The sequence below is a fragment of the Oryx dammah genome, unplaced genomic scaffold (assembly GCF_014754425.2).
Source record: "Oryx dammah isolate SB20612 unplaced genomic scaffold, SCBI_Odam_1.1 HiC_scaffold_10, whole genome shotgun sequence".
Taxonomy (NCBI): domain Eukaryota; kingdom Metazoa; phylum Chordata; class Mammalia; order Artiodactyla; family Bovidae; genus Oryx; species Oryx dammah.
This window is the reverse complement of record NW_024070194.1, coordinates 43936851-43962787: the sequence shown is the minus strand read 5'-3', so window position 1 is coordinate 43962787 and position 25937 is coordinate 43936851. Positions and strand designations below refer to the sequence as shown.

Below are 25937 nucleotides of genomic sequence, written 5' to 3'. Positions count from 1 at the left end.
GACAGGGTCTCAGGGGCTGAGAGCACTACTGAGATGTGCTGCCTGCATTCAAACTGGGAGGAAGTTAATTTCAGAAGGAAGCAGGTTAGTGGAAGTAAAGATGTCCCTTTTTCCTATCCATGGTCAGCTCCCACTTTCTGTCCCCTGCAGGGACACTCGTGGGCATTGGGGACACCAGGCTCCCTGGTCTCCTCTCACCTCACCTGCCACTGGCTTGCTTCCTCCTCGTCCCCCTGCCCACCTGACCCTGGGGCCCCAGCGGCCTCTGCACCATCCCCTTTCCTTTCTGAATAGGAGCCTTAGCGTCCATATCAGTAAAATGGGGACAATAACAGAGCTTTACCTCTGAGGTGTTAGGAAGACTGAGTTAATAGCTGTGAGGCACTTGGCCCAGTCTCAGCATGTGGTAACCACAGTATCTTGTTTACAGAGACATCTCTAGAGCAACTTTCTGTGTGACCCCATCCAGGCTTGTGGCTTATGATCCAACCGTAGGTTAAATGGAATCTTTTTGGTTCCACTTCCTCTTAGCTCTCTCCATCTCATCCATCCATCATTACGAGCATTCCCACCTCTAGAACATTCCCATTCCCAGCTTGTATCCATCCCTAGGCTGGTCCTCTGTTGGATCCATGTGTTTGCATCCAGCTGCCCACAGCCTGACCCTTGGCATTTCAAACTTACAAAGACCAGGACTGAGCCCTTGGTTTCCCTTCATAAATGCATCAACCCTGACACCTCTTGTCTCATAACTGCCTTCCCCTCTATCTCCAAACTCTGGCAGCTCTGCCAGTAAGATAGATCCAGGGTGGGACCACTTCTCACCCCCACTGCAGCAGACCCTGCCTGCTGCCCCTGCTTTATCTTCTCTGATTCACCACCTCTGAGCTGTTTTTTTTTTTTTTTTAATTTTTGGCACAGCTCCCGCGGCATTTGGGCCAGGGATCAAATCTATACTCCCTGCATTGGAAGGTGGAGTATTAAACACTGGACTGCCAGGGAAGTCCCTCTGAACTGTTATCTAAGTAAGAGGATGATCTGACTTTAGTTCATCTGAATCCAAGTCACGTCCCTCGCGTTCAAAGTAGTTTTCCATTTAAAACAAAAATCTTCACCATTGCCTTCAGTCCTTCGGGGATCCAACCCCTTCCCCGCCCCCTAAATCTCTTCTGACAGTGTCCCCTACTCCATCTGTCTACTCCAGCCCCTGGGCCTCTGGCCAAGCAAGCTCCCACCTCCCAGACTTTATCCTTCTGCCTGGAATGCCCTTCCTACAGGAAGCAGTCACCCATGGACTCTCCTTTCTCCTGTCCCCTCATCTGGCTGTTTTTTTTTTTTTTTAATATTAATTTATTTCTTTGGCTGCATTGGGTCTTCATTGCAGCCGCATGTGGGATCTTCATTGCATCTTGCAGGGACCTTCATTTGAGGCTCATGGACTCTCTAGTTGTAGAGTGGGGGCTCTTAGTTCCCCAACCAGGGATTGAACCTGTGTCCCCTGTGTTGCAAGGCAGATTCTTAACCCCTGGACCACCAGGGAAGTCTCTGGCTTTATTCGAATTTGTAGAACTTGTGAGACCTAAAATGGACTCACTGGCTTACGTATGTGTCTTCTGCCCCCAACACTAAAAAGTACACTGTGTGAGAGCAGAGACTTCCTCTGGGCCAGTGCTGTTTTTTTTTTTTTTAACATGCAGGATGGTGTCTGGCAGGTAGCATACACTTAGTAAATATTCAGTGAATGGACAAATGACAGTCACCAGCCCCTTTGAGATTCTAAACATATTCAAGCATCAGAAGCCTCTTGGAGAGGAGCAAGACGCCAGGCTCACAAAGCACTTAGGGGACCTCAGTTCAGTTCAGTCGCTCAGTTCAGTTCAGTCGCTCAGTCATGTCCGACTCTTTGGGACCCCATGAATCGCAGCACGCCAGCCCTCCCTGTCCATCACCAACTCCCGGAGTTCGCTCAGTTGTGTCTAACTCTTCACGTACCCATGAACTACAGCACGCCAGGCTTCCCTGTCCTTCACCAACTCCCAGAGCTTGCTCAAACTCATGTCCATTGAGTCAGTGATGCCATCCAACTATCTCATCCTCTGTCATCACCTTCTCCTCCTGCCTTCAATCTTTCCCAGAATCAGGGTCTTTTCAAATGACTCAGCTCTTCTCATCGGGTGGCCAAAGTATTGGAGTTTCAGCTTTAGCGTCAGTCCTTCCAATGAATATTCAGGAATGATTTCCTTTAGGATGGACTGGTTGGATCTCCTTGCAGTCCAAGGGACTCTCAAGAGTCTTCTCCAACACCACAATTCAAAAGCATCAGTTCTTCAGCGCTCACCTTTCTTTATGGTCCAAATCTCACATCCATATATGACTACTGGAAAAACCATAGCTTTGACTAGATGGACCTTTGTTGGTGAAGTAATGTCTCTGCTTTTTAATATGCTGTCTAGTTGGTCACTGGAGAAGGCAATGGCACCCCACTCCAGTACTCTTGCCTGGAAAATCCCATGGACAGAGGAGCCTAGGAGGCTGCAGTCCATAGAGTCGCTAAAAGTCGGACACGACTGAGCGACTTCACTTTCACTTTTCACTTTCCTGCATTGGAGAAGGAAATGGCAACCCACTCCAGTGTTCTTGCCTGGAGAATCCTAGGGATGGGGGAGCCTGGTGGGCTGCCATCTCTGGGGTTGCACAGGGTCGGACATGACTGAAGTGACTTAGTAGCAGGTTGGTCATAGCTTTTCTCCCAAGGAGCAAGCGTCTTTTAATTTCGTGGCTGCAGTTACCATCTGCAGTGATTTTGGAGCCCAAGAAAATAGTCTGGTGCGTAAAGAAATAAAATGTTGAAGTGTGGGATAGGCCTTAAGCTTCCTCCAGAGCAGAGGGAGGGGCCCCCCTGTGTACTCCCTTCTGATCTCCGTACCCCAGGGGTAAACACTTTCCTGGTTTCTGTTGCCATCAGTCAGGTTTGCCTGTTTTGGGACTTGACACAACTGGAATCATACAGTGTATATTCCATTCTATGAATACAGCACAAGTTGTATTTTTCTGTTGATGGATATTGGCATTGTTTCCAGTGTGGGGCTATTTTGAATAACGCTGCTGTGAACATTCTTGTGTCTTTTGGGGGAACACATGTGACAAGCTTCTCTTAGGGACATAGGAATGAATTGATGGGTTGTAGGACGCTTATGTTGGAGAAGGCAATGGCACCCCACTCCAGTACTCTTGCCTGGAGAATCCCATGGACAGAGGAGCCTGGTGGGCTACAGTCCATGGGATCGAGAAGAGTTGGACACGGCTGAGTGACTTCACTTTTACTTCTCACTTTCATGCACTAGAGAAGGAAATGGCAACCCACTCCAGTGTTCTTGCCTGGAGAATCCCAGGGACGAGGGAGCCTGGTGGGCTGCTGTCTATGGGGTCACACAGAGTCAGACACAACTGAAGTGACTTAGCAGTAGCAGGATGCTTATATAGTCAACATTAGTAAATGGTGTCCAACAGTTTTCCAAAGTCATCATGTCAATTTGCACTTCCACCCACAGCGTGTGAGAGTTCTGAATGCTCTGTTCTTAACTATACTTGCTGTCATCTACTTTTTTTAAAAAAATTATTTACTTATTTATTTGGCTGTGCTGGGTCTTAGTTGTGGCAAGCACACTCTTAGTTGCAGTGAGTGTGTGTGTGCTATATCGCTTAGGTCGTGTCCAACTCTTTGCAACCCTATGGACTGTAGCCCACCAGGCTCCTCTGCCCATGGCAGGGATTCTCTCCAGGCAAGAATACTGAAGTGGATTGCCATGCCCTTCTCCAGGACATCTTCCCCACCCAGGGATCAAACCCGCGTCTCTTATGTCTCCTGCATTGGCAGGTGGGTTCTTTACTACTAGTGCCACCTGAGAAACCCTAACTAAGAAAAGTATGCACCCAAATCTGGTAGAGCTATTTTGGCTATCTAGGGGGCTTAAATTCTTCATTTAAGCTCAGAATACAGTTTAGCCTCCAATACAGTTTCCCATAGTTAATAAACACATGTCCTCAACATCGGTGACTTTAAACACAGAATTTAACGTCAGTTCGTATTATTCCTTTCCATCTTTTCCTCTTGAAATGCCACATGCAGAGTGACTGTTCTCCACTGAGTATAGCCACTTTTGGTCTTGTGAAGGTCTTGGAGGATCTTTTCACGAGGTCTTTTGGAGCAAGTTCAAGTTGTCAAAGGCAAAATCGCTTTGTGTTTTGTCTCCTTACATGGTGTCTGTGTCATGCGCAGTGTTAGTCAGCAAAGCAACGTTTTCCTCTTTTGCCATATTTGGAAACCTGTCTGCCCCTCAGGATTTGGGGCTCATCCTTAGGTCCCACAGCATCTGAGAGCAGGCCATGCCCAGAACCAACCACACCTGTCAGAAAAGTTGGTTTGCCTCCTAGGAAGCTCACAATGACCACTGGCTACAGAATCTTAGCTATATCTTGGAGCATCTTAGAGTCTTTCTTTAAAAAAATGCTTACTGTTATCAAAGTTTATGTTCATCTTACACATGATCTATTTCTAAGAATTATTAACACCGTTGTTGTTTTAGTCACTAAGTTGTGTCTGACTCTTTGAGACCCCCATGGTCTGTAGCCCACCAGCCTCTGATGTCCATGGGATTTCCTAGACAAGAAAACCGGAATGGGTTGACATTTCCTTCTCCCAGGGATCTTCCCAACCCAGGGGCCGAACCCACATCTCCTGTATGGCAGGTGTATTGTTCACCACTGAGCCACCAGGGAAGCCCCACGCACATTTCCATTCATTCTGATTTGTCAGCCCTCACCTGTTCACCTTCTTTCTCGAAGACTATCTGATGGCAAACAGGATAGAGAAGCTCTTTGACTTGGGTTGAAGACCCATTTGTCTGAAACACTCAAGTGACACCATAGACACAGCTGCTCTTTCCTTCAGTGGAAGCAGGACAGTGGGGTGCTTTTGGGGGGACAGAGCTCGGTTCATCAGAAGCAGAAATAGTTTTGCAGTAAGACAGTAACCCATCATGCCCATGAGGATATTCTGCCATGACTTGCCTGATCACTTTTCTCCTAGTTCCTTAAGATGTTTCCTGATTTCCAACCACTATGCAAGTGTTTGGATTATGGTGTCAAGGAATTCTATGTGGACTAACCAACTCTTCTCACACTGTTACCAAAGCGGCACCAATTAAGTTCAATTCACAGAAAATATGTTTTGAGCGGGCGCTATTTGCTAACATACCTAGACAAGAGCCTAAAGTGTTACACAACTTAAGGAAGAACGAATTGTCAACAAACATCATATAATGGGAAGAGGATGTAATAGTGGACTGTGCCAGATGTCCTGGGGACCTTTGCGAGGATGTGGGTAATTCCAGGTGGGAGGCAGTTTTAGCAAAGATGAGACTCAGCCTTAAAGAATGAGGTGAGGAGGTATAAGGACAACCTCTAAATCAACAGTTCCCAAAACAGTTGTTTTGCCCATTTTGACTGGTGATATTTGGGAAGATTTTTTTTTTAAACATGTATTTTTATTTATTTATTTGGCTGTGCCAAGTCTTAGCTGTAGCATGTGGGATCCAGTTCCTCAACCTGAGAGGAACCCAGGCCTCCTGCATTGGGAGCTCAGAGTATTGGCTACTGGACCACCATTGAAGGCCCGGGGAAGGCTTTTAAAAAGAACATGTAAGATCTCATTTTTGATCAACAAAAGCAAAACCTGCACATTGTGGAAAAAGCACAATGCAAAAAATAAAAATCAGTATTACCATGAACCCAGCCCCTGAGATGGAGTCCCTTCTGATTGCTTGTTGGTTATTTTCATTCTTTGCCTGGATACATGTCCTGCCAGTGTTTCCTGTGCCTCTGAGTGGTAGATCATGCATGATTTTCGCTGACTTACAAGGACATTTTTTGAGAATTCTGGAAAGACAGAGTGTGTCCTAGGAGTTGATTCCGGTTTTGTCAGGGGTCTGGTGGCCCTGATCTCTCGTGGCCTTTACAGACCTTGGCTGGCCGCTGGATTGGTAGTTGACTTTGTGGCAGAACATCCGGTTGGTTAGATGCAGGGTCTGACTGAATCTGGCTCTGAGACACCTGTGGTGTGACCCTAAGGAGAGTTGCTTTTCCATGAAGCCCCATGCTGGCCGATGCCTGGGCTCCGGGATCAGCGGGTGAGACACAGCCCGCCTGGCTCCTGCTCCTGTTTTCAACTTCAAGGGTGCCCAGGACAACAGGTCCTTTGTTCCTTTCTTAGTTTTACAGGAATGAGGGGAGACTTTGCCAGCACGGGCTCCTATCTGCCCTTTCCATCTCTCATTGGCAAATCAGTGGCAGGAAGTTCATAAGTAAAAAAGTCACTGAATCCTTTTCCTCTCCTGCAGGTGGCAGGGCCGCGTCCCCTGATGTTCCCTTTCCTGTGCTGTTCTCTCCAACTGGTCCTCAGTTGATGGAGCTTTTTCATAAAAATCCTCCTGTCACTGCTTTTAGAAATCTTTTTGAGGAAGTCAAGGCCTCCCCTCCTCTCCTAGCAAGTAGCAAGCCTTGGCCAGTGGGGATAAAGCCCGTTACCCCAAATCTGTTCATCTTTGTCCTTGCAGAGTTAAAGGGGACAAAAAGGCCTTGGGGAATGAAAATACCCATTTTTGTGGTGTAGGGAAACTGCACAATTCAGGACTGGGCCCAGTTCTACCAGTTTCTAGCGTTTGACCTCAAAGAAGGAGATGGCCTCTAGTTTCCCCTAGATGGCCTCTAATTTCCCTTCAATGAAGGCAGACATGCCACGATCCTTATGAGAACATGCCACGTCCCAGGCCTCTGCCCATCACATTTCCATCCCAGGTGGTGGATCAGAGTCTTCTCAGCTCACCTGGCAAGTTCTCTGTTATACACTGAGAACGGAGCCACATACAGCCAGAGTGAACTGGGGCCCCCTTCTCCAGACTGGAACACTACACAGTGGGTTTTATTTGGCTTCATACATTCTAAAGACGTTTGCATAACTGAGAGTGTTAGGAAATCATTGTACATCAGCTACTAGCTGTCTCTGAAATGAAAGGTTTTCTGGGAAATTTGTGTTTGCTATATGTGTGTGTGTGTGTGTATGTGTTTAGCAACATTTGGAATTAGTCCCTTTGCCAGAAATTTTTATTAGATGTATTTCTTTGGGATGAGCTGGTCTTCTCTCTGTCTCTCTACCTAAGAGGCTTTTTCTTTTTTAAAATTAAGCATTTGTTTATTTACTTATTCATTTGGCCACTCTGGGTCTTAGTGGCAGCATGTGGGATCTAGTTCCCTGACCAGGGGTGGAACCCAGGCCCCCTGCATTGGGAGCACAAAGTCTTAGCTACTGGACCACCAGGGAAGTCCCTGTGCTGGGTTTTGACAGGTGGGTTGCAGCCAGTTGCAGACACTCAAGAGCAGTTTTGACATATACGTATAGGTGATTCACATCGCTGTACAGCAAAAACTCACACAACGTTGTTAAGCAATTATACACCAATTTAAAAAAATGGAAATAAAAGGAAATGAAGTGGGGGTTAAAGTGTGAACATGGGCAAGGAGGGGCTGAGAAGAGGCAACAGATGCTTTTCTCAGGATGGTCTTCCCTGCTGAAACTAAGAGAAGGTTTGTGAAGATTAATACAGGAAAAATAGTCTTCTTACTCGAATTGTCTTAGCCCATCATCCGTTGTGCCCAGTTTTTCACTTATTCATGTGCCATCTTTACTATTCATTTGCCTGATATGTTTAAGTTGGCTGCGTGTTACATTTAAGATAAATTTAATAAGCCAGCCATGAAAAGACAAATGCTCCGTGACTCTGCTTATATGAGGGATTTAGAGTCGTCAGATTCATGGAGAAGGAAATGGCAACCCACTCCAGTACTCTTGCCTAGAAAATCCCATGGATGGAGGAGCCTGTTGTCCGTGGGGTCGCGAAGAGTTGGACACGACTGAGTGACTTCACTTCACTTCACTTCACTTCAGAGTCTTCAGATTCATAGAGACAGAAAGTAGATGGTGGTTTCCAGGCCCTAGGGAGAAGAGAAGAATGGGAATTACTGTTTAAAAGGTAGTTTTAGATTTGCAAAAGGAAAAGAGGTCTGGACATGAATGGCTTCACGAATTTATACTTCACAAATCAGGCAGCATTCCATCTACAGAGGAAAAAGGCGCTCCCTTGGGCTGCAGGAAAGGAAAGGTTTTTTAAGGTAGAGAGGAAATGGGAAAATGAAATTATTAGCGAAAAATTCATCATTTATAGCAAGGTCGCCCTCCTAAGGAAAAGGAGGGGCCTATTAGACAGTATGTCTTGTTAGTGTTAACCAGGAAATTTCAAGTTGGCTGCTTACAGGTCACATTCTTGAGGAAGGTTGAAACCATACTTAGGTTAGTTAGGAAGTTTTGGTGGGCTCAGCACAAGTGACTCCATTTGGAGCCTGTCATTTCTTTTTTAATGGTAGTGATGGTTGTGCAACAATATGCATATGTATTCAACATCACTTAAAAATGGTTAGGATAGTAAGTTTTATATTATGTGTATTTTTCCACAATAAAAAATGGAGGGGAAAGTCAATTAATACCTCTACCATAATGGTGAATTACACTAAATCCATAAAGCTGGATATTAAAATAAAAACCATGCTTCCATATACTATCTTAGTATATCCATCACTCTCTGGGAATTACTATCAATTTTTAGTAAACCACTGAAAAGTTATAAAATATGAAAAGTAATCTATTCTGTCCTACCAGGTGGGGTTTGGTTTTGAGTTCTTTGCTTTGTAGCCAGACTCAGCTCTTTATGTCAGGGAAAGAGGCAAGGAGATAAATCTTAAGTCATAATTAAGTCCTCAGCAAAAGCAACTTGAAATCAGGGGCTCTGCTCTTGTTGTTTTTTGTTTGTTTGTTTTTATTTTGACAACATTAGCATCTTATTGATAATTATCAGCCCCATCCATTTCTCTTGATTCATTCTTTGTCTGTGTAATAGGCCTTTACAGTGTAAACAAAGACAAACTCTTAGTTTTCTTAAGGGTCTGGAAGGCCAGCCCTTAGGTTGCAGGAAGAACTCTGAGTCTTCCTTGAGAGTTGAGTTATATTTGCTGGAAATCCAGGGAGGGCCTGGAAGGTAAAATCTGGGTGGAGCCTGCCTCTTACTTCAAATCCTAAATCCAGTGCCCTTGTGAGTTACTCAGTCCTACAGCCCACACCTGGGATTGGCCAGGAAGGAGCAGGCACAGTGGGCAGACTCCCCTTTGAAGAAGAGAACTAACTACCCGATAGAAGAGACCAAAGGTGGTATGTAGGTCCAGGGAGCTGGGATGTAGGGAAGAAAAGGGATAAAGGCCAAAAGCCAAGGTGCATTTTAAGGAGTTGCAATAACCCTTCCTCCAGATGCCTGCAGATTCAGTCACCCAATGTCCTCAGATGACTCAACTCACAGAGTCAACTCACAAAAAACTTGGTTAAAGTGTAAGGATGGCTTTTCCATGAAGGGGATCACAAAGGCACCAAATTCCAAGGCAGAAGGGATGGGTTTGTGCAAAGATGCCTGTTCCTCCTCCATGCAAACACCCAGAAGGGAGCTGGGAGCCATAGAATCTGGTTTAGGAGCCCACCTTATATATATCATTATATAGATATAATTCTTCAGAGCACTTGCCGTTCATTCTAGGAGAGGTTTTCTAAACTCGTTAATGAACTAAACTAATCCCTTTTTCCTTTGAACTATGATCTAACACTCTGCTCTAGAAAGAAACAGTCTTAGAACATTTAAACAATTTAGTTGAAATAGCGTTTGCCCTTGAACAGTAATCAGGTACAGCTTATCACAGATGTTGATATAAATTGTCCATTTAAAAAGTATAATTGTTTGGCCTAATGATTTTTTTTTTTAATGGAAAGGAAGTTTAAAAATTTTTTTTGTTTATTTAGCTGCACCAGGTCTTAGTTGCAGCACGCAGGACCTTTGATCTTAGTTGTGGCATGCAGGATCTTTAGGTACAGTATGTGGTATCTAGTTCCCTGACCCAGGATCGAATCCTAGCCCACTGCTTTGGGAGCACAGAATCTTAGTGACTGGAACACGAGGGAAGTCGCTTAATGATGTGTTTCTAATGCACATAGGATAGGTTTGGAGAACTTTCTCTTTGAGGTTTATACTTTTGTCCTCATGTCCTGACTGAGGACAGAGCCCTTTGGACCACTGAAATCTTTTTGAGACCCATTCACCAAATGGACTTGTGTGCTCTTGTTGAGCATAACAGTTTGGTATTTGCTTGTATCTAGTTCCTTTAAACTTCATTTTTGCTATTCAACAGCTGAACTAAGATTCTTATACACAGAACACTGCCGACTCTCGCTGCGCTGAAACAACTTCACATCAAAGTTTCATGTCTGTTATGTATTGCTTTCTTTCTAAAATAAAAGGGTTTATTTATTTTTGGTTACGCTGGGCTCTCACTGCTGTGTGCAGGTTTTCTCTAGTCGCGGTGAGCCAGGGCCTCTCTTTGTTGCAGTGCTTGGGCTTCTCATTGCGTGGCTTCTGTTGAGCACAGGCCCCAGGTACTCAGACTTCAGCAGTTGTGGCGCACGGGCTTAGTTGCTCTGCGGCATGTGGGATCTTCTCAGACCAGAGATTGAATCTGTGTCCCCTGCACTGGCAGGTGGATTCTTAACCCCTGGACCACCAGGGAAGCCCCTGTGTATTCATATTGCTTTCTTATTTCTGAAGTATAAAGTAATGTGTTCTTTTGGATAGGAGCTTGGGAGGGAGTGATGTATTGGAAAGACAAGGAAGCCTTACTGAACACGCTTGGTCTAGACACTGGACCTTTGTAGCTGCCTGGATGGATTGTGCTGTACTCTGGGGTTCTGGATGAGGATCAGAAAGTATCCTTTGGGAACACTGCTGCAAGTTCATGGTTCCACTGAGATGAGTCTGATTCTGTGATGTGACAGAAGAAGTAGGCCTTGGTCCTGAATTAGAATGCACTGCCTGCCATTGCTTCTTCTTGCACCTGCCTAGGCTACCAACGCCTGGTCCCAGGAATGACAGGAATACAGCCAAGTGAAAAGGCCACTCTTGTCCCACACTCTGAAGAGCCTGGCATTGAATGTGAGCAGAATGTTGGAGAGCCCTGCCCCCCAGACTGGGTGTGGTCATCGGCCATCTGCTGCCGGGCCCTGAAGCTCAGCTGAAGTGAGAGCAGACAGGGTCCGAGTTTTCCAGTTGTTTATTCTCTGCCTCTAGAGCCATCTTAGGGCTGTAGGGCATTTTTTGATTTGCCCAGGATTTTCACATGCAGGTATGGGGCTCACTGAATCCATAATTGAGCTTCATCTCCCCCCTCCCTGAAAGCAGCCAGGTATTTGGAAATACTAGTTAATAGTTGAATAAATAAATGGATCCTCTGCTCATAAAAACCCAGTAAGGGACTTCCCTGGTAGTCCAGTGGTTAATTAAGACTTTGCCCTTCCAACGCAGGGGGTAGGGGAATTAAGATTCCACATGCCATGCGGCACAGTCAAACAAACAAACAAACAAAAACAGTGAGGTGCTATGTATTTTCCCATCTCATTTTCCCCAACCTAATACTTGAGAAATTTCAAGCTCGAGAGAAGTTGCAAGAAGAGTACTATTTATAACTGCTCACCAGTTGTCGGGATTTCACCTCCTTTTCCTTCCCTCTGTATTCTTCCCTTTTTTTGAGGAGGTGAGAGGTGAAGAGGGGTTAACTACTTGGCACTTAATTTCTAACATTTTCACACTTGGCCCCTGAATTTTTGAGTATGCTTCTCTTAAGGGCAAGAACATTTTCCTGTAGAATCGTAATAACATTGTCACAGTCAGGAGATTAAATATCAACACAGTAGTATCTCATATATATTCCTCGTTCAGATATTGTTCCTTCTAGCTGCATTTTATTCTGAGGCCGTATGTGATTGGTTCTGTGCACTCAGTGAGATTATTACATCTGTTTAGTCTCCTTTTCTCTACGATAACTCACAGTTTGTATGTGTGTGTATGTGTGTTTAAGATTTATTTATTTATGGCTGCACTGGGTCTTTGTTGTTGTGCAGGGACCTCTTCCAGTTGTGGTGAGCAAGACCTGCTCTGTAATTTCAGTGTGCAGTCTTATTGTGGTGATTTCTTTCATTAAGAGTATGGGCTCTAGGGCACATGGGCTTGAATAGTTGTGACGCATGGGCTTGGTTGCCATGTGGCAGGTGGGATCTTCCCAGATCAGGGATTTAACTTGTGTCACCTGCCCGCACAGGTGGATTCTTTACTATGGAGCCACTAAGGAAGCCCTTTTTTGTTTTTAATCTTTTACCACACTGACATTTTTGAAGAGTTCAGGCCAGTGGCTTTGCACAAGTCCCTGAATGTGGGTCTTTCTGTTTCCCCCCATAGGGATTCAGGTTATAGGCGTCTGGGGGCAGGAAGACCAGGTAATGCTATAACCTTTTCAGAGCATCGCATCAGAGGCAGCAGGTGAGGTGGTGGAGATGTCAACCCCGGTCACTCGGTCAAAGTGGCTTCTCCCTTGTCAGGGCACATTTCCTTCTTCAGAATAAGGAACACTTGGGGTGGTATTTTAAGGCTGTAAATGTTCTGTTCCCTAAATCTTTCACCTACTGATGTCAGCATCCATACATGAGCCTGCCGTTCATCAGTTCTGCACGGTGGCAGAGATATTAATTGCCACTTTCAGAGAAAGCTTAAAAAGGGAGCTGGCCGGATCTCAGGTGCCAGCCTCCCCACTGTGACCATGTCCTGTGTCTCCTGTTCAGTGGTTTGTCTTTTATAAGCTTCTCCTCCTTTGTCCTCACATCTGTCTTAGAAATCATGGTGTCGAATCTCATCGGGTTCTTTCTCGGATTGGATTCCCTGGACACGGAGCCTGAGACAGGGCTTATAGGATGGGATGGGAGGAAACGAGAGATGGGGGGGTCAGCTGAGGTATAGCCTCTGCCTGACCCTGCAGGGAGCTCTGAAGTTTGACTGGCACCCACCTTGGACCTGTCCCACCTTGAAGCCAGAAAGCCTCTTCTCCACCCGTGTCACCGAGTCCTGAGCCATGCTTCTGCTCCCGGCGGGTGTGGGTGGCCTAGCTTCCTGGGCTGCCCAGGGAAGGAAGCAGCTGTGGGCTTTTGGCAGCCAGCACTCATAGTAACAGGGGCACGGGTGCCTGGTTGATCGAGGGGATCTTGGCAGGCAGGGTGTCAACAGCATCCACTACAGCTTCAGTGTTTCCCTCGTTAGTTCTTTCCTGAGCCTTGTCCCCATAAAAGCCAAGCTGTCCTGTAATCATAGGCTATAAACCTCAGACGGCCAGCTGCATAAAGGCGTGAGCTTAGTCATTTGCAAAGACAAGGTCTAATTTATGGTTGCTCCTTTATGAGGCCCCATGAATCTTATTCACCGCCTTCCTGTCTGGGCCCTGGCTTTTGAAGGTGAGGTCAGTTGTCAGAACAAAGGCTCTGTGGCTGCTTAAAAACCAAAGCTACTTAACCACCCAAGCTGCTTAACCGCACAGGCTGAGCCCTTCTAAGGAAGAGGTATCAACTTATTCAGTCTCAGTACGCAAGTGTCCAGACTGCCATGTTGGGGGAAGGAGAATTTGGTTTTGTTAAAATATTTCTTGGCTTCCCTGGTGGCTCAGACGGTAAAGAATCTGCCTGCAATGCAGGAGACCTGGGTTTGATCCCTGGGTCTGGAAGAACCCCTGGAGGAGGGCATGGCAATCCACTCCAGTATTCTTGCCTGGAGAATTCCATGGAGTGAGAAGCCTGGTGGTCTACAGTCCATGGGGTCACAAGGAATCGGACACGACTGAGCAACTAGCGCTTTCACTGTCACACTTCCAAAATATCACCAACTTGAGATGGCAGGGCTGACATGTGTCTTTATTTGGTTTCCTGGAATTATTACTTATTTGGCTCTGCCGGGTCTTAACTGCAGCATGTGGGAACTAGTTTCCTGACAAGGGATCGAACCCAGGACCCCTGAATTGAGAGCATGGAGTCTTTGCCACTGGGCCACCAGGGAAATCCCCTAAGAGCTCTTTCAATGGCATGTTACCTGTATGCTCTCAGGCCCAAACAAGACACAAACACCAACCACCTAATTGGGTCTGGGTTCAAGTGCATATTTTGCTCTTAGGCCTCTAGCCTGTGCTCCTCGAGTTCTGGGGCTGGCAGCATCAGAATTCCCCTAGAGTTTGCTAGAAATGCAGAGTCCTGGGCCCACCCCAGACCTGCAGAATCAAAACCTCTGGGGCTGAAACCAGGAAGCGCATGTGGCTTCACACCCCCAGGGGATTGCTCCCCCAGGCTCAAGCACTGATGCAAAGCAATGGTTATAAACTTGGGTGCAGGCTGGGGCTGCCTGGGGAAGCTGAACCATTCTGATGTCTGCATTCTGCCCCCAGAGTGTCTGATTTATTTGTTCTGGGGGTGCTGTCTAGCCATCACAAAAATTTATATTCCCCAGGCAATTTTCATGCGCAGCCGAGGGTGGAAACCAGTGCTGTAAAGTTGCCTTCTTTACCTCATGGGAAAGGAATGTTTACACCAGCTTCATTGTGAAGAGTTTGTCCTGAGCACTGCAGAGATTCTCTTCAAAACACCTGGAGGCCCTGGAATGGCATTTCCAGAATGAGGAACTACCCTTTCTGGGCACAGTTGGCCCCATATGGAAACTTGTAGCAGCAGTAAAGGAAAACACTCCTTACTTGAGAACAGATGAAATGTAAATATTGAATGGAAGCCCTAGATTCTTTAGATCTGGAGAGTCTTTAGATCTGGAGCAGGTCTAGAGGTGGCAGGGGAGAAGGTGGGATACGGTCTCTAGTGGCCCATGTGCTGTCATGGGGTGGCGGGGGGTGTATGGTTCCTAAGTCTGCATGCTCCCACGTGATCTGTTAGAGCAGAGTGGTCCACAGGAGGGTGGCATACCTCTTCTTCCCTCTCCCCTTACATTCAGACCCCATCACCTGTCTTCCTCACTGTTGAAGGCTTCCTTCAGCCCACATGTATGGGTCTCTTGGAGTGCAGACATTTGAAGATGGTGTGTACCCCACCTGAACTCAACCGTACAGACATGGGTGGGTAGGCCTGGTGGTCCCACTGGCTATTGGGGCCAGTGGGGATGACCACGGGGGACCACAGGGATGACCAGCATGGAGAACTCTGAATGTGGCAGAGGAAAGATACCCCAGAGCTTAGGCAGCCTTAGATGGGGACCTCCACCCTCTCTCAGCAGAGTGTTGTTCCTCGGCCTGAGCCTCCGGGTCCTCTTTTTGAAAGCTAGGATCCTGGCACCTCCTTTCAGGGCTACTGTGAAGAGCAGATAAGAGAGTATTTCTGAAGGTTTGGCCAACAGTAGACACCCCCAGGTTACAGCCTTATTGTGTTTGTGATCTCACCTGTTAGCTGCAAACCTGGAGAAATACCAAACTTCTGAGGTTTCCGGCTTTGCCATTTCATGGCTGTTTATTACTCTGGAGCTTGTTGAACCTCAGTTTCCTCACTTGTAAAATCGGGATTAAGTACTCAGAAATAGGGTTAGGGTTGGAAGGCAGAGGAGATGATATACATCAAGGTGATATTTTTGTACTGAGATTTCATTCACATACCATAAAGTTCAGCGGTTTTCTTCAGTATTTCGCAAAGTTGCACAGCCATCAGCTCGTCTCATTCCAGAACATTTTTGTTACCTGGAAAGAACCTCTAAACCCTTTAGTGGTCATGACCTACCCCAACCCCTCCCCAATCCTTGGCAATCACTAATCTTTCTGTCTCTATGTTTTTATCTAACTCAGATATTTTGCATAAATGGGATCAGTACACTGTTGTGCCTGGTTTCTTTCACTTAGTGTGGGATCCTCAAGGTTTCATTCCATTCCATGGGGTCTTCAAAGTCTTCCATTTTGCAGCATGGATCAACGGCTCAGTCATAAAAAGAATCAATGACTGTTACGGCTGAATAAAATTCCATTTTCTGGATATACCACATTTTATTTATTCTTTCTTTAGTTGATGGAGATTTGGACTGTTTCCACTTTATGACAACTATGAAAAATATTCATATGGTTTTATGAATAATGCAATACCATTCCACTGTGGGGTTCTATTAGAAATAATATTAATAGTGAAAGTGCCTGAAAGGAAATGAAATACAGTTTATATGGGTATGAAACGAGTGTGCCTGAGGAATGTTCATCTGTGTTTTCAGAGCTTGCCTAGTCATACTCTTGGCCTCATGGTTACTGTATGGAATTTAGCACTTAGAGTTTCTTTTTGCTGAAAGTGAAGACATGCCCTAATTGCAGAAAACAGAGTAAACAGCATTTAGGATATTTAGAACCCTGTGAAAACTGGGTTAAAAGGGGAAGGTTGAGAGTGTTGAGGGGTGTTGAGGACTTGCTACAATGTTAGACATACAGAGTGATAATAGAACCCAGTGTCTGCCCCTGGAAAGCTTTCAGTCTGGAGGGGAAGACAGAAGAGGTGGTGATGAAGGATGGGGCCCTGGGCCAGGATAGGTCCAGCCAAGAAGAGCGCAGGGTGCTGTCCTCATGAGGGAGACCTCGCTGCAGCCGTCTGATCCCTGCCAATTCTCTCTCCTAGCATGGTAAGACACAAGGACGATCACTACTCCGAGGAAACGGATGCCAAGACCTGCCCCCGGGACTCGGGCTACGACAGCCTCTCCAACAGGCTCAGCATCTTGGACCGACTCCTGCACACCCACCCCATATGGCTGCAGCTAAGCCTGAGTGAGGAGGAGGCGGCCGGAGTCCTGCAAGCACAGCCTCCGGGGGTAAGACTCTAAGTGAGAAATTGGGGCGGCGGGCAGGGCCGTCACTTCACCAAAGAGAAAGACAGCAAGTTCCAGAGAGTTCTTCGCAGCCCCTAGGGAGCACGGTTCCCAGTTTGTGTGTCTCATTACAATGCAGAGAAATTCTGGAAACTATGAGCAGCTCCCAAAACAGAGCCCTTCATCTGCCCGGTGACCTTGGGACCTCAAGACTCTGAGGGATAATAGGGCACCTGGGTACTGAGGAGGGGCCGCTGGCCATGGGCCCTGGGCCTGACTTCTTGAGATGTGGCATGGAGGATGAGCCTGGTTGTGGGGTCGTGGTTTTCCTTTCATTATGAGCCCGGGAGCCCTGGCCTGGGTCTAGCCATCCAGTTCAGGACCCAACCTTCAGAAATTCCACATCGCTAGTCTTGTCTACTCTGGCTGCCAGAGTCATCCTCTTTCCCTTGTGTGGTCTCAGTGACAAATCAAGGCCCAGTCTGGTTTCTTCAGCAACCCCCTAGCCAAGGCCACACAAGGGCTTCCCGTGTGGCTCAGCTGGTAAAGAATCTACGTGCAATGCGGGAAACCTGGGTTCAATCCCTGGGTTGGGAAGATCCCCTGGAGAAGGGAAAAGCTACCCACTCCAGTATTTTGGCCTAGAGAATTCCATGGATTGTATAATCCACAGAGCTGCAAAGAGTCAGACACTACTGAGCAACTTTCACTTTCACCCAAGGCTAGTCTCATCTAACTCAAGCCCACTCCGTGATACTACAGAAGTTTCTTAGAAAATGTTATTCAGTGATAGGTAGATATATTCTGTGCCATCTGACATGGTGGCCACTAGCTTCATGTAGCTATTTAAATTACATTAATAAAATAGAATAAAACATTTGGTTCGTCAGTGGCACTAGCCATATTTTAAGATCTCACTATCCCCAATGTCTGGTGGCTACCATATTGAATGGAGAGTGCAAAGTATAGAACATTTCCACCATTATAGAAAGTTCTTGGGGACTGCGATTGTGTACAATGTACGCTTCTAAAACAAGGGTAAATACAATAAATTACAGACAAAGTAAGACTGGAAACAACACACAACAAGAGATAGAAACTAAGAAATAGATGGAGAGGCAGGGAGAAAATTCCTTCAGTAGCTGGCTGAGGAATGTTGTAACAGCTGGACACAAAAATAAACTTTCCAGTTTCCTATCAGCCAAAGCTTGTCGGTTGTCACTTTTTGACTCACAAGTGAGTCTTTGTTCCTCATCTGACGGAAGCAGACAGGACTAAGTCCTCTGCTGGAACATGTTCAGGAGGACAGGCGCAGTATTGGATCATCCTTGTGGAGAATTCCTTGGCCAGCACACCGGGTTGTTGCCTCTGGTTTTGGTCTATATGATCAGGACCCCTTTCTGTGAGGCCCCCACTTTTTGCAAGTTGAGCTGTCTGCTCCTGTATTTCTGCAAAAAAAATTCTAAGGAGGGAGGTTGCTAGGCAACACTTCCTCTTCCTGCTCACCCCAGCACCTGGAGTCAGGCATGTCCATTCCTGCTGGAAACTCGTGGGGAGCAAGTCAGGCAGGAGGTTCTCCACCTACTGGATCCCTGGGCAGGATCTGCCTGATGGGATGGGGCTGAGGGCAGGGTGATGAGGGGAGAGGCCACAGTTCACCAGGAGAAGCAAGGATCCTGAAAAGGAGGAGCGGGTGTGTGAAAGAAAAAGGTTTGAAAGACCAACGCTAGTGGCATCTGGTCCTTAGGATGCCACCGTCCCTAATTCAACTATAGCCCTAAGATAAGGATCAGCAAACTCTTTCTGTGAAGAGTCAGAATATCAGTATCTGGGGCTTTGTGGCTATAGAGCCTCTGTCACAGCCACTCAACTCTGCCATCATAGGGCAGCCACAGCTGTTTAAGTATGTAGACCAAGGAGCAAGCCTGTATGTCAATAAAACTTTATTTATGAAAGCAAGTGGCAGGATAGGTGTGGTCTGTAAGCCATGCTTTGCCAACTGCTGACCTAAGGTTTTGGATGTTCAAGAGACAAGGCTCAGAGATTGTACCCTCCCTGAGCCTCAAAACTCAAAGAGACCCCCACCTCCCAAAGGGAGAGATACTTCTTTCCACCAACCAGCAGCTGCCTCCTAGCAGTACTCTGAGGCTTTTCCTCATCACAAAAGCATTGTGGGAACACCTGCTTCTGCTTCAGGGTGACCCAGAACCATTGGTTCCCACAGCTGGCACATTCTGTGGCCACCTCTCTATGGTCGCTGGGGAAAAAGAGAGCCCTGAAGATGACCTTCCTGTCTTCCACAGACACCCAGTTCCCATTACCGCTTCCCCCCTCATAAAAGTATCTTAGGAGCTATTGACCTGATACCAAGAAAGAGATGACACTTAGGTGGGAAAAGTAAAAGGCTACAGAACCTTAGGAGCAGATATCCAAACACAGAGCAAAGAGAGATGAAGAAAAAGGACAGGATGGTCTCCTTGGAGAAGAGTCGTGAGTCACAGGAGGAAACCGGCATGCAGCCAGGCCACCACACCACAAACTCCAGGGAGTACCATTTTGTTTGTCATGACGCTCGCCAGGTAGATGACACCCTGCGTAGATGATGCCCCCAGGTTTGTGCAGTGCACAGCTGAATGTGGCATACCCAGCTCACAGTAACATATGCTTGGATGGTCTCCTGAGATCAGCACTGGGGTTGGGCTGGTTTAAACATACATCTAAAGACACTATTTGGAATTGGAAGGAGTTGTCGTAAAGCAAAGTGAGTCAAGAGTAAAGGGACCACCAGCCTGTGTGTTGGCTGGAACGAACCTCAGAGCACTTCCCATTTTCAGCTCCAGCAGGTGTGGCCAAGCCAGATCTTGCCTTATTATCCCATTTTCCAAGAGACGCTGGCCACTCAGATTTTCATGTGTAAAGTGAAAGACCTTGTGCTCTTCCACTGTTGGCAACAAATTCAGATTTCTATCTTAAATACACCCATGAGCCAGATTAGCCAGTGAACTTCCAATTCTCCACCAATGGCTGAGCCTGTGTCTAGAATTTAGGGTTCATCAGCCAGGACGCCTTATCAGACATAGGCTGGAGAGTATGTATCATGAGCTGTAAAATAGTCACCAAACTGAAAATGTTTCACAGATTGAGGAGGTTCTCAGTCTCGTGAAGAAGTTCCCATCAAAGAGAAAGTGGGATCCTCTTGAGACTGGTTACCAAAGGTGGGCATCTCTGGCCTGCTGGCTCGTCAGTTTCCATGGCAGCAGTGTGCACCTAAAGCCCTGTAGTTTGGCTACAAGAGGGGTTCTATACATGGAAGCTACGTGTGTAGCTTCCCAGGGACACACCCAGGTCCCAGCCTTCTAGATGTCTCTTAAGCTTGCATTTCTTTTCCCTCCCCTAGATCTTCCTGGTTCGTAAATCCACCAAAATGCAGAAGAAGGTCCTCTGCCTTCGGCTGCCCTGTGAATTTGGAGTCCCACTCAAGGAATTTGCCATAAAGGAAAGCACATACAGTAAGTGGTCGTCAGGTGGTGAGGTCCCGGTGGAGTGAGGTCTTTAAGTAAGTGCAGGGGGAGAGGGCCTGCAACTTGAAGATGTGATAGATGTGGGTCTGAGTCCCGGAGCTGTCACTTATCCTCCATAGATAACCTAGCACAGGAGCCTCGGTTTTCTTACCTGTATACTGGGATGGTGGTGACCTCAGAGAGCTGTTGACAGTTCGGTTAAACAGCCTGTGTTCAAGGTTCATAGTCTATTGCCTGGCACATGACAGGGCCTCACAGAGGCTAGTTTCCCAGTTACACCGGGCGTGGTCCCCAGGTTTGCTGATGGCTAAGCTGAAGGACGGGCTGCACGACAATCTTTTTTGGGGATCTTATGCCAAAGTGTGTGTCTGCACAGTCCTTGAATAGCCCTAGAGGGGATTGTGTCCTCCAGGCCACCCTTCTACAGTGTTCTATAAGGGCAACTGGTCATAGGCTGAAGTTTTGGAAGGAGAGAATCAGGAATGTTGGTTTCTTTCTGCTGATCTGTGGTCCCTGGAAACATTAAGTCTTTGGGAGGTCAAGTTTTCAAGGAAAAGGGGAACATACAATCCTGATGCCCTGTGAGCCTCCCAGTGACAATCAGAAGGTAGACCTACAGCCCCAAGAGGGAGGCCTCTCTCAGCCACAGGTGAGCGAGCCCAGGTGTGAAGGCCAGTTTGGATCCTGATGTAGACCAGATTCTCATCATAAGCTGAGCAGCCTCAGTCTTTGAAGGAGCCGAAGGTCCCGAGACTGATGTGGGGGCAGATACAGGCTTCCACTCTGCCTGGAGTTCAGAGTCTTGCTGAGCCAAATATCTATTAACTGGGTCTGGAGGAGATGTTTCCGGCCACAGCGGAACTTGCCAGCCTCTGTGTGATCTACAGCTGGCCTCAGGTCAGCTGTAGATGGGGTCCTATGATGTTTACCCCCAGGCCTCTTCCAAGGTCGCTGACGTCAGGGAAAAGCTCCCACGTGCAGAGTCATCTGAGCAGTCACTAAGCTTGGCTAATGATCTGCCGGTTTATTTACATTAGGAGGGAGTCAAAAGGTAGATTTCAAACCCGCCCTCTGAAAGACAATGAGTTAAATGTTAAGTGAAAAAGGGTGATGCTGAGTTGGCTTTTTAAAGTCAGCTAGCCAAGAGGTGATAAATCTAAGTGGTCTTTAAATCCCTTCTAACATCCACAGTTGAAAAAGCTGGCATCAAACTCAGCATTCAAAAAACTAAGATCATGGCAATCATTTCATGGCAAATAGATGGGGAAAAAGTGGAAACAGTGACAGATTTTATTTTCTTGGACTCCAGAATCACTGCAGACAGTGATTGCAGCCATGAAATTTAAAAACTCTTGCTCCTTGGAAGGAAAGCCATTGCAAACCTAGACGGTGTATTAAAAAGCAGAGACATCCCTTTGCTGACAAAGGTCCGTCTAGTCAAAGTTATGATTTTTCCAGTAGTCATGTTACAGATGTGAGAGTTGGACCATAAAGAAAGCTGAGCGCCTAAGAATTGATGCTTTTGAACTGTGGTGCTAGAGACGTCTCTTGAGAGTCCCTTGGACTTGAAAGGAGATCCAACCAATCAATCTTAAAGGAAATCAACCTTGAATATTCACTGGAAGGACTGATGCTGAAGCTGAAGCTCCAATACTCTGACCACCTGATGCAAAGAACCGACTCATTAGAAAAGACCCTGATGCTGGGAAAGATTGAGGGCGAAAGGACACGATGGTTGGACGGCATCAGTAACTCAATGGACATAAATGTGAGCAAATTCCAGGGAATAGTGAAGGACAGGGAAGCCTGGTGTGCTGCAGTCCATGGGGTCACAAAGAGTCGGACAACTTAGCAAATGAACAATTCCCACAGTTTACTGTGGTAAGTCAGCTTGCAAATCCCACCCACCTTCCCCTCCTACAATAAGTACAGTTAGTGTTTTGTATTTTAAACTTCTCTTGTTGTTGTCTGAGATCCCTCCCTGGCTGCATGATTTTCCTCCCTGTTTTGCGAAGATCTTTATCACTTCTCTGGTTTTAAAGTAGCTGAAAGAGCTAGTCTGCCTAGTCTGAGCAAAACATTAACCTGCCTATAACTGGTTACCACAGGCCTCCCATGATGACCCCTTCCCCGGCAGGGTCTACCTTCTTTGCGAGGAAGAGCTGGCCTTAAAAACAGATATTTTTGGATTTTGCTGGTGGTCTAGTGGCTTAGACTCCATGCTCCCAATGCATGGGGCCCAGGTGTGATCCCTGGTCAAGGAACTAGAACCCACATGCTGCAACTGAAAGGTCACATGCCTCAACTAAAGCTCCTGTGTGCCCACACTAAGACCCAGCACAGCCCAATAAATAAATATAAAAAGCAAAACCAAAAAACCCCAAATCCCATGGCTATTTCGTCATAACATCTGGACAGTGTTTTGCATAATAAGTACCAACTCATATCTGCATAGAACTGCTTTCACAGAAGTTACTCCATTTTTTAAAAAATTGCACGACCCACTACTCTCCTTCTGGGAGACAAGGAAAGTATAATTATTGTCCATTTTACAGATGAGAAAACTGAGGCCGGAAATGTTAACCTACTCAAGTTTGTTTCCTTTTACACCACTCACAAAATTGTGGTACATATGGACGTGTTTCTCTTTCTGTGTCTGTCAGTCAGGGTATATGTGTAGGGGTACTAAAGAAATAGTAAGTAAGCGAAATAATACAACATAAGCAAGTAATAAGCAAAATAAATGAGGATGTGGAAGGAGAGAAACTCATCTGAAGTTAGGGAATCGTCACAGAACTGAAGCTCTTTGGAGAATTTCTGGAAGAAGGGCTGCCGGGGTGTTATTTCAGCCAAGACAGCATAAGGAGTGGTTGGCAAATACATGAATTTTTGAAGTCAAGCCACTCTCTCTGTTCCATCATTCGGAAGATTTACAGAATGGCACACCATCTTGCCAGAATACTTCTTTCTTGGAAGGTTGCACACTTAGTGGCGGCAGTAGGGTGGGGCGGGGGCTCTCGAAGTAAATAAATTGTAGCATCTTTCTTGCGGAGTTGAACCCAAGCTGATGTATGGGAACCTGTGTTATCCTCCAGGCTTCACCCTCCTTCTGCCTTTTGTCTTAACCGCAAATGGTGCATTTGTGATCGAGGAGGTCCCACCTGGGAGGGTCAAGGGCTGGGTGGGGGGCCTTGGTGTCCCCCCAACCCCTGCCTCCTGCTGGCCTCTCGACCCCTTGACTCCGCCCAGTTTTGTATCCTGAACTTAAAAAAAAGATAGTTGTGTAATTTGAGTCTTGGCTGCTCTGTTTACCAAGTACTGGAGCACGTGCTCGATGAGTCAGGGGCTGGACTTACTGTAGGCCGCCCACCCTCCCCTGGCCTATCTCCCGCCCTCCCCTGGCCTATCTCCCGCTACCATGCATCCTCCGTACAGCTGGTTCCCATCAGGCGCGCGGGAGTCGGTCGGGGAGCCCAGAGATGCTCCTGCCCTCCCAGCCAGCAATATCGAGGGCCTTTCCTTTCCCAGGATGCACTCGGGGACACTCAGCTGGTTTCCGAACTCTCTCTTTTCCAGCCTTTTCCCTGGAAGGCTCAGGAATCAGCTTTGCGGATTTATTCCGGCTCATTGCTTTCTACTGCATCAGCAGGTAAGGCTCCCTTTGTCTCCTGATGTCAAGCCGCTGCTTGGTGACTGCGCTGTCAACAGCCCCCAGGTTTCTTGATTCACCCCGGGCAGGGGGCTCTGGAGGGCTTGTCAGCTATTGGATGTCCCTGGAAGGATTGGCCCCTGAGGTAAAAGGGTCCCCAGGCCCCCCTGTTGCAGGCTTAAGATCAGAATGACTGCCCTGGCCCCTGTAAATGTAAAATCGCACACTCGCGTAGAAAGGGACCTGTGATGCAAACCTGTAATGTTTAAAGATCCTAATATTCCTCATGGATCGAACTAAGAGTGTCACACTGAATGAAGTAAGTCAGAGAAGGAGAAACATGGTATGACAACCCTTATATGTGGAGGCTAAACAGAAATGATACAAATGAACTTACAAAATAGAAAGAGACTCAGAGACTTAGAGAAGGAACCTATGGTTGCTGAGGGGAGGAGGGAGTGGAAGGGATAGTGAGTTTAGGTTGGACATTCCACAGTGCTATATTTAAACTGGATAGGAAACTTTGGTGGTCCAGTGGCTAAGACTCTGTACTCCCAATGCAGGGGGCCTGGGCTCGATCCCTGCCTGGGGAGCAAGATCCCACATGCTGCAATAAAGACCCGGTACAGCCAAATAGATAATTAAAAAAAAAAAAAGAATAAACTGGATAACCAACAAGGACCTTCTATATAGCACAGGCAACTCTGCACAATGTTTTGTGGCAGGCTGGATGGGAGGGGAGTTTGGGTGAGAATGGATACATGTGTATGTATTGCTGAGTCCCTTAGCTGTTCACCTGAAACTATCACAACATTGTTAATTGGCTATACTCCACCCCCCCCCCCAAAAAAAACAACTCCTCTGGGATTGGCACACATAGCTTTTCAAGGCAGAGGCCTTCCCTGTCCCCCTTGCCTGGCAAAGCAATATATCCTTTTCTACTTCAAAATAAACCAAGGTCCTAATGTTTTGGAAAACTCCCCAGTGGATGCAGTTCATCTAGAATTGTGGGTGCCTTCAGCCCCTAAATCTTGCATCCCTCTCCTTTAGGCCCGCTGGGTACCCCTGTCCTTTTTGTAACTAAAGGAACTGTTTCAGTCTACATGAAGCTAAGCCCCAAACCCCGATGTTAACAAGTGTCAGGGGGCGCAAATTGGGAAAGGCTTTCTTTCTTTATTTTCTTGTGAGCCACCCCAGTTTCTCAAATCAAGGATTCTTACTGTGAATCAGGATCGAAACGCATTGTCTCCAGAGGCTAACATTGCCTCCTCTCAGGTAGCCTGGCTCGGGTGGGGAGGTGGGGGGAGTCCCTGGGGTTTTCTCCACATCTGTTGCAGCTGACAGAGCAGAGATGGGCATGTGTTCCTGGGGTTTTTTGCAAAAGATACTTTTCATCCCCATCCCACCTGTGGCTGAGAAGTCTATTTGGAATCGGGTTATTTTATGTTAATTTAATATGTGGGCTGTTTCTCAAAAACTGAGTTAGGTGTTTGTTGCACCTCTTGGACTAGACCCTTGGCGGGTGGTAGAGGAGGCACCAAGCTGTCCATTCCCGGAGGTCCCCAGACCAGGCCAGCCGAAGGCATGGTCAGCAGCCTGATGGGGGAGGCACTTTCAGAGAGGGAAGAAACAGGGCTTTTACGCCCCTGAATGGGACTGACCGCAACCCCGTGAGTATCCTGCAGGGGCCACCACCTGCCCAGGTGTGAGGGAATCCGCTCAATTGAGGAGGGCAGTGCAGAACCCCCACATCCCCAGACATGCACACTTGCTATGGCACGAGCCCCTGAGAGTGATGATCAACCTAGCATGTAGGCCAGAGGCGAGGTTGGCCAGAGTTTGCACGCCATAGTTCACGTCTTGATGGGCCTGCTGTTGTTATGAAAGATAGTCCCACCTAGGCTCTGTGACAACCTAGAGGGG

The 25937-nt window shown here is 46.9% G+C and overlaps 1 protein-coding gene across 6 annotated transcripts in view; it reads left to right on the top strand.

The window, feature by feature from the left end:
* RIN2 (Ras and Rab interactor 2) overlaps positions 1–25937 on the top strand; it is a 202200-nt gene that overhangs the window by 142074 nt on the left and 34189 nt on the right. For 5 of the 6 annotated variants that reach the window (XM_040247964.1, XM_040247968.1, XM_040247963.1 and 2 more), the window contains 3 exons: positions 16655–16847; positions 20242–20353; positions 23894–24014. In XM_040247964.1, coding sequence (XP_040103898.1) covers positions 16655–16847; positions 20242–20353; positions 23894–24014 — 426 coding nt within the window. The remainder of the gene's footprint in view (positions 1–16654; positions 16848–20241; positions 20354–23893; positions 24015–25937) is intronic. The other variant, XM_040247966.1, reaches the window with a different exon arrangement.